Source organism: Sardina pilchardus, chromosome 1, assembly GCF_963854185.1.
Source record: "Sardina pilchardus chromosome 1, fSarPil1.1, whole genome shotgun sequence".
NCBI lineage: Eukaryota > Metazoa > Chordata > Actinopteri > Clupeiformes > Clupeidae > Sardina > Sardina pilchardus.
The window spans coordinates 43,744,345-43,753,116 of NC_084994.1; the positions used below are offsets into that span (position 1 = coordinate 43,744,345).

Below are 8,772 nucleotides of genomic sequence, written 5' to 3' on the forward strand. Positions count from 1 at the left end.
ATGATATTCCGTATAACCAGAATATAGCTTACAGAACATGGTCTGTAAGCACCATGTTTACACTGAGTCTCTCAGTTTTGTCAATGGTAGTCAAACAAACAAGCAAACATATATTATGTATGACAAATGAGGTGAAGATTGTCACATGTCTAAAAGCTTGCTGATAAGTAGTTACTCAATAGTCCATGTTATGGAGAGGGTTGCAGAGATGTAGTTACTCATGTTGTCCACTAGAGGGTTTCAGAGATTACATTTGCTGTCCAAAGGGGTGAGGTTAGGCTACAGGCAATCAACTGTGAATTGTGAAAATTTGAAAGCAACAGTTCAAGATAGCTATGTGAAAATATCACCAGTTAAACAATGGGTTATTTTTTCAGTGACGTGTGGAACCGTGGACCAATATGAAGCTATCAAGTTCCCCCCATGCTAAGTTGCGAAATGTGCAACAGCACGGCCGTTTGTTGATATCCTGTATTAATAATGCCTTGTCACCATGGCATTAATCGAAATGCTCTAAAACTGCTGCCTAGATGTCAAGTGTATCCAGAAGTGCTATATAAAATCTCATATTGAAGTACATCATTTTGATTAGCAGAAATAAAGATAGATAAAGTAGATTCTGTATGTATTATGGGAGGCTTTATTGAAAAAAGTATAAAAACAATTTATATTAAGACAGAACAATTCAATACTAAGACAATACAGATTCATCACGCTGTAAATCATTTGTATACATCAAATGGATAAATACATGTATTTACACATATATTGCTGCTTAAAACTATACAACTACTAAAGTCACAATGGCCCAATCCCAATGTCCGGACTCATGGACTTTGGTGCGCGTTCTTCGCGAAATTCGTAAGGGCTTAGGGCTGTCCCAATGTCGAATAACAACGGGCGTGAGGGTTTTAGTACACACTTACCGAGCCCTTTCCGTGAGTCTGCATCTAAGGGAATTACCCAAAGTTCAAAGTGTTGTGACATTTACCGCGGGCGCGGAGATCATAGAAAAATCAGGAAATGAAGGTAAACAACAGCACGCACACACGTGCATGGTGCAAATGTTAGCAACGTCTTTGTTAGTAAACATCGCCAAGGTACATGTGATCTCGTGAATTGCTGTCCCAATCCCAAAATACCTATCTGAGCTCATGTGGCCTCACACACTCACTCACTCACTTAGCACCTGAAATCAATTAAGTCTGTGAGTCCTTAGTCCTAGTCTTTAGGTCTGACATTGGGATTGGCCCATAGTGTATTAAGTATTTACACAAGTTGCGTGTGAACAAGACTAAAAGAAACACAACAGAAGCGCCTTTTTTCCAAAAGCACTATATGTACAGTAATAAAAAAGGTGTTTTTACAAGCAAGGGCTTCAACACTTTCTTCCTTCTGAGCCAAAGAAAAGTGCACACTGTAAGAGCCCCTTGCAGCATGAACATGCCACAGTCCCATCAATAAGCAACCAAAACAAGATGGCGCCCTTCTGCCTAACTATCCCCTGCCAAAGGTGCGCCTGGCGTTCCACTCTCGTGGATGCGCGGAACGAAGCATTCGGTCACCCTGGCAACAAAGAAGAGTAGGACACGGAGGAGGAGGAGACGGCACGGATGCCGTCGAGCTCCACGACTCTTTTCGGGAGCTCAGTCGCCGCTGCCCACCCCGAAGATCTCCAGCAGCTCCTTGCACTCGGGGTCGATGAGGTCCACCGGCTTGTCCCCGTCCTCGTTCTCGGCGTCCACGTCGGCACCCAGAGACAACAAGTATCTGTGAGAGGAAGAGAGAGGAGGAGAGCTTAGCACAGGGGTTGGACCAAATAGGGGTTCATGTCTATGAGACTGTGCTAGAACGTCGGACTTCTGCATGCTTGTCGGGGCAGAGGGCAGAAGGGCAGTGCTATGTGAGACTCCGGCATCTGCCCCATTCCTTGCTTCAGTTCCCCCCTCTGACGTGCTCTATCTCATATGATCTGAGCGCTGGCGCGTGTGTGTGTGTGTGTGTGCGTGCGTGTGTGTGTGTGTGTGTGTGTGTGTGTGTGCATGCTTTCCTTTGGGCCAGTGAACTGGCAATATGTAGCCACTGGCCAGGTTGAAGAGTGGGATTCAGAACTGAGAAGTGTAGCTTGTGTTTTTGTTTGTTTAAAGTGCTGATGTCTTACAGTATGTGAGTGGAGAGGTGCATATGTGTAGTGGATTTGCTAAAGGTGAAGGAGCTCACCTGGCAATCTCTGGGAAGCTGTCACTGCAGGCCATGTGTAGAGGGGTCCAGCCTTGCTCGTCCCGCTGGTGAATGTCCGCCCCGTATTTCAGCAGGAGCTTGACACACTCTAGGTTCCCAGACAGCACGGCCTCATGAATGGCTGCCATGCCTACAGTGAAGACATGAGCGACTCGTCAAACTCAGCTCTTGATGCTCAATGCAAGGCCAGTGCTCCTGGTTTGTATGAAGCATGCATTTCAAAAAGTTGCTCACACTGATAATTTGGTGAGAATACAGATGATGTTTGAGAAGTGGCTTAAAACATGCAGGCAGGTTCTCCTCCCGTGATGTGTGTGTGGGGGGGGGGTGTTCTGGTCAGGCGACTCACCTGAGTGGTAGATGGTGTCCAGGCTCACTTTACTGGCTTGCATGAAGTGGCCGATGCGCTCCAGCTCTCCTGTACGCACATAGTCCTGGAAAAGGATGTCTTTGGGGAAGTGGACATTGCGGATGGGCTTGAGGGAGGTGACAGCCTTGGAGCACGGCATGGCCACGCAGTCCTTGGCCACGCAGTCCATGTAGGCCATGTTCCTGGGACACCGCAGGTACATCTTCACAAACTTCATCTTCACAAAATACGGTGAGGAAAAAGTCAGAGACGCAAGAAGGTTCAGGGGTAGTGCTGTAGACCTCAGTGTTTCCGGGTCTTTTCTGTTGAAGCTGCTGCTGCTGTGTCAGATTTTATCTCCGGGTTCTCTATGGTCTTCTGCTCTCGTCTGGTCTCTTCTGAGGATGTCTCCCGGTCTTGTCTTTTAGAGTCTGTCTGGCTAGGCAGTGTGGTGGGAGTGCTCTGAACGAGAGGGCTTGCCCATAGGGCTCTATATACCCTCCCTGGGGCTATTTTCAGGACCTCACAGATCAAGTAGCTGAATTAGAAAGATGAGTGGCCTAAACTGGTGATCCAAACCCCTGGTCCCGCAAACCCCTGGTCCTGGGGTTCCTGCCAGCCATGAGTAACCTCAGCTTCTGTTTTCACCACAGCCCATGAGAGACTTTTTTTTTTTAACTAGAGGCACAAATCCTCTCAGCCATTCGAGTGGCCGTGGTACTTCCCAGGCCATGGCCACGTAGTACAGGGGCCTGTGGTAATTTCTAGTAATCGGGCATTGGTTGCCAAAAATGGTTTACAACCCAAGCGTGCCATCCGCCAGGCCATGGGTAGTTTAAGTGTGATGATGTCTTGCAGAAAAGCCTTGGAGTAAAAAGTCATCCAAACATTTGTTTGTGAGGGACGGTAACCAAATCAACAAACTGGTGTGCTAATTTAACTAAAGTTTATTAGCAGTTGTGCTAACAATGCTAACCATGCTAATCAGGTTGGTTAGCTAACTTAGCAAATTATTTCTAACAGTTGTGTTAAAAATGCTAACAATAACTATAATAATAATAATAATAATAATAATAATAATAATAATAATAATAATATTTAATTTAAAGCACCTTTCAAGACACCCAAGGTCACTTTACAAGGTTGTGAAATCATCACATAAAAATAAAAAAGAAAAGAAAAAATTAAAGTCAGTCAGTCAGTCCATAATTTTTCTTGAAGAAATACGTTTTCAGTCTACTTTTAAAGTCAGTAATTGAGTCAGAATGTCTGATGTAGTCTGGCAGTGAATTCCATAGCTTGGGGGCGATGTAGCTGAAAGCCCTCTCTCCCAGGGTGCAGAGGTTAACATCAGGGACACGTAGCAGGCCTGCAGAGGAGGATCTCAGAGGGCGGGCAAGAGTGTAAACTTCCAGGAGGTCAGTGAGGTTGGTAGGGATGTTGTTGTTTAGGGACTTGTATGCCAGCAGGACCTTGAAAACTATGCCAACATTGCTAACATGCAATTGAGGACTTTTATTTTGAAACAGTTGTTGGACGACTGAATAGTTAATTAGTTGAGTAGTTTAAAACGTTAAATTATTTAATAGTGAATTATTGTTGTGAGGACTTTTATTTGGAAATAGTTGTAGGCAGAGGAAACAGATGGTGGGAGTCATAGTTGATGACAACTGACAGTTGAGGTGATTGAACAGTTAAATAGTTGAGTAGTTTAAAAGTTTAAATAGTTAGATTATTTAATAGGAAATTCAATTAGGAAGAACTTTTATTTTGAAACAGTTGTAGGCAGAGGAAACAGTTGACAGGAGTCATAATTGATGATAACTGACAGTTGGAATGGCTGAATAGTTAAACAGTTGAGTAGTTTGAAAACTTAAATTATTTAATTGTTGTAGTGAGGACGTTTATTTTAAAACAGTAGTAGACAGAGGAAATTTAACAGGATCTGTAGTCTTAAGAGAGCCAGATTGTATGCTTAAAGCCTGAGACAGAAGTTGAAAGTAGATCATTATTGTTGATAAACAGAATGTTTAATGGATGTTGATAGGCAGATTGTTTAATGGATGTTGCTAGATAGTTTAATGGGTGGATGAGTGAATGGTTTGAAGATGAATGGATAGAAAGTTGGATGGAATGTGCCTTATATCCTTGTAGAATGTAGAGACACAGAGAACTGGCCTAGTTGAGCAGAAAGCAGCTGACAGGCTACAGGTGCAATCAGTTTAACTGGCCCTCTTATGGGGCCTAGTTGAGCAGCTGGCCATTGATACAGGTGCAAATCAGCTTAATTAGCCCATTGTGATGTCATAGTGCCAATGTTAAGTCTATGGGGAAATGTTGAGACATTTTTATTAATAGTTAAAGGAAGTGTAAAAGTTACAAAGTTGAAAAATACATTCCACAGATGTCCTACGAAGACCTACAGTACATAGCACAGTTTGAATGAAGATTCTATGTTTAACGGTTGAAGCTGTATTAGACGTGAGAAGAAGAAGAAGAAGCCTAAGAAGAGTACTGTGCAGTTCCATGCACTGTGAATATGTATGACAAATGATTATCACATGTCTAAAAGCTTGCTGACAATTAGTTGTTCAACAGTCCATGTTGTGCAGAGGGTTGTAGAGATGTAGTAGTTACTCATGTTGTCCACTAGAGGGTTTCAGAGATTACATTTGCTGTCCAAAGGGCTGATGTTATAGACTGGGTAAACCCCGCCCAATCTGCCAGCAATTCTTTTTCGCCTTACAGCTCAGGTTGGAAATCTGTGCATGTATCTCACCTGTTTCCAGTCCACGTTTGCTGGGACCAATCACAAACTAGCTTATCCACCAGGCGCATCCGGATCATTGATCTGATTGGTTGAAGGACTATCCAAATGCTTACAGAGTCATTTGAACTATGCCCATTGACCATGCTGCGTGTGCAGTAGAAATACAGCGCAGATTCCCCAGAATAATGTTCAATCTTAAGAGATTGAGCTTAGTCTGGTGATAACCAGGCTACTGGTGTTAGACTGTCTGTAAAGCTATAGGCAATTATTAAACATTAAAAAAAATCAATTGTGAAAATGTGAAAGCAACATTTCAAGATTGCTATGTGAAAATCTCACCAGTAAAGCAATGGGTTATTTTTTTCAGTGACGTGTGAAACCGTGAACTAATATGAAGCTATCAAGTTCCCCCCAGAGCTGAGTTGTGAAATGTGCACCAGCACAGTCGTTTGTTGATAACATCCTGTATTACTAATGCCTTGTCACCATGACATTAATCAAAATGCTCTAAAACTGCTGTCTAGATGTCAAGTGTATCCAGAAGTGCTAGGTATCATATTGTATTAGTATGAGTATCTTAAGTATCATATTATTGAAGTACATAATGTTGATTAGCAGAAATAAAGATGAAGTAGATTGTATGTATTATGGAAGGCTTTATTGAAAAAAAAGTAAAAAAAACAATTTATATTAAGACTGAACAATTCACAATACAGATTCATCACGCTGTAAATCATTTGTATACATCAAATGCATAAATACATGTATTTACACACATATTGCTGCTTAAAACTATACAACTAAACTCACAATGTGTATTAAGTGTTTACACAAGTTGCGTATGAACGATACTAAAAGAAGCTAAACACAATAGAAGCGCCTTTTTTCCAAAAGCACATATATACAGTAATAAAAAAGGTGTTTTTACAAGCAAGGGCTTCAACACTTTCTTCCTTCTGAGCCAAAGAAAAGTGCACACTGGAAGAGCCCCTTGCAGCATGAACATGCCACAGTCCCATCAATAGGCAACCAAAACAAGATGGGGCCCTTCTGCCTAACTATCCCCTGCCAAAGGTGCGCCTGGCGGTCCACTCTCATGGATGCGCGGAACGAAGCATTCGGTCACCCTGGCAACAAAGAAGAGTAGGACACGGAGGAGGAGGAGAAGGCACGGATGCCGTCGAGCTCCACGACTCTTTTCGGGAGCTCAGTCGCCGCTGCCCACCCCGAAGATCTCCAGCAGCTCCTTGCACTCGGGGTCGATGAGGTCCACCGGCTTGTCCCCGTCCTCGTTCTCGGCGTCCACGTCGGCACCCAGAGACAACAAGTATCTGTGAGAGGAAGAGACAGGAGGAGAGCTTAGCACAGGGGTTGGACCGAATAGGGGTTCCTGTCTTGGAGACCTCGACCTTAAAGTGTAACTGCAACCGGGTTGTTAGAAATTAGGAATGAAACACCCCAACACCTGCTGCCCTGATTACCCGTGATAAGCCATGTCTGCAGCACTCATTCCCAGATCACAAAATCACCATGGTTCACGTGTGCCCCTCCCTTCCAAATTTCATAACATCCCGCCCATTTTGAAAGCCTTTTTCTGAAATGTGAAGTGGGTGGAGTTATGGGGTGCAGTTACACTTTAACTGTGCTAGAACCTCGTACTTGTGCATGCTTGTCGGGGCAGAGGGCAGAAGGGCAGTGCTATGTGAGACTCCGGCATCTGCCCCATTCCTTGCTTCAGTTCCCCCCTCTGACGTGCTCTATCTCATATGATCTGAGTGCTGGCTTGAGTGTGTTTTTTTTGTTTGTTTAAAGGATTTGCTAAAGGTGAAGGAGCTCACCTGGCAATCTCTGGGAAGCTGTCACTGCAGGCCATGTGGAGAGGGGTCCAGCCTTCCTCGTCCCGCTGGTGAATGTCCGCCCCGTATTTCAGCAGGAGCTTGACACACTCTAGGTTCCCAGACAGCACAGCCTCATGAATGGCTGCCATGCCTGCAATGAAGACATGAGCGACTCGTCAAACTCAGCTCTTGATGCTCAATGCAAGACCAGTGCTCCTTGTTTGTATAAATCATACATTTCAAAAAGACCCAGTTTCTCACACTGGTAGTTCGGTGAGAATTCAGATGATGTTTGAGAAGTGGATTAAATCATGCATGCAGGTTCTCATCCCAAGGTGGGTTGGTTCTGGTCAGGCGACTCACCTGAGTGGTAGATGGTGTCCAGACTCACTCTTCTGGCTCGCATGAAGCGGCCGATGCGCTCCAGCTCTCCTGTGCGCACGAAGTCCTGGAAGACGATGTCGTTGGGGAAGTGGACGTTGCGGTCGGGTTTGAGGGAGGTGGCAGCCTGGGAGCATGGCATGGCCACGCAGTCCTTGGCCACGCAGTCGCTGTAGCCCATGGTCTTGGAGATCGGATACTGCAGGTACTTCATCTTCACAAAAAAACGGTGTGGGAAAAGTCTCAAGATGCAAGAAGGTTCAGGGGTAGTACAGTCCTGTGTCAGATTTGATCTCCGGATTCTCTGCGTCTGGTCTCTTCTGGGGATGTGTCCCGGTCTTGTCTTTTAGAGTCTGTCTGGCTAGGCAGTGTGGTGGGAGTGCTCTGAATGAGAGGGCTTGCCCATAGGGCTATATACCCTCCCTGGGGCTATTTTCAGGGCTGTCACAGATCAAGTGACTGAATTAGAAAGATGAGTGGCCTAAACTGGTGCTGCCCCGCAAACCGTCACTGGCCCTGGGGCTCCTGCCAGCCATGAGTAACCTCAGCTTCTGTTTTCACCTCAGCCTATGAGAGACTTTTTTTTAACCGGAGTCACTCCCCTCCCCCCTTCTGGCTGAATCCTGTCAGCCTATCATGAGGCCATGATTCTTCCCAGGCCATGGCCACGTACTGCAGGGGCCTGTGGTAACTTCTAGTAAACAGGGGCAGGGGTGACAAAAAAATGGTTTACAACCCAAGCGTGCCATCCGCCGGGCCATGGGTAGTTTAAGTGTGATGTCTTGCAGAAAATAGCCTTGGAGTAAACAGTCACCCAAACATCTGTTGGTGAGGGACGGTAACCAAATCAATAAACGGGTGGGATTGCTGGGCCATGACGGCTAAGCGCAGAAAATGATTCACAGAGTGAACTGAATCAGACAGTCAATGAATGTGTTTCTGCCTTCTAGAAGATTCTAAGTACTCAACATGATTGAAGTAATTTGTTGTATACTTATATATATTTGGTTTGGTATTTGGTTGTATACTAAACCAAACGATAAGGGATTATTTCTTACAACATCAATAGATTTTTTCACCTAAAAGGTGTCTAAAGTCTTAAGTCTTCTGTGCGTTTTATACATGTTAGTGATTATCTTAAAATAATTAAATTATTAAATTTGTAAAAATAATTCAAATCTATACAGGAATTT

The 8,772-nt window shown here is 44.3% G+C and overlaps 2 protein-coding genes across 2 annotated transcripts; both read right to left on the minus strand.

Annotated features, from left to right (window-relative positions):
• Positions 1–947: 947 nt before the first annotated feature.
• LOC134092486 (protein phosphatase 1 regulatory subunit 27-like) lies at positions 948–3,036 on the minus strand. Its single transcript, XM_062545377.1, has 3 exons — positions 2,591–3,036; positions 2,221–2,371; positions 948–1,770 (listed from the first exon to the last, which is right to left on the minus strand). Exons 1-3 carry the CDS (start codon positions 2,826–2,828, stop codon positions 1,647–1,649), a joined length of 513 nt encoding a protein of 170 aa, XP_062401361.1. The 5' UTR covers positions 2,829–3,036; the 3' UTR covers positions 948–1,646.
• Positions 3,037–6,003: 2,967 nt separating this feature from the next.
• Positions 6,004–7,959, minus strand: ppp1r27b (protein phosphatase 1, regulatory subunit 27b). Its single transcript, XM_062545387.1, has 3 exons — positions 7,562–7,959; positions 7,199–7,349; positions 6,004–6,691 (listed from the first exon to the last, which is right to left on the minus strand). The coding sequence occupies exons 1-3, from the start codon at positions 7,791–7,793 to the stop codon at positions 6,568–6,570; spliced, it is 507 nt and encodes a 168-aa protein (XP_062401371.1). The 5' UTR covers positions 7,794–7,959; the 3' UTR covers positions 6,004–6,567.
• Between the last annotated feature and the right edge of the window lie 813 nt (positions 7,960–8,772).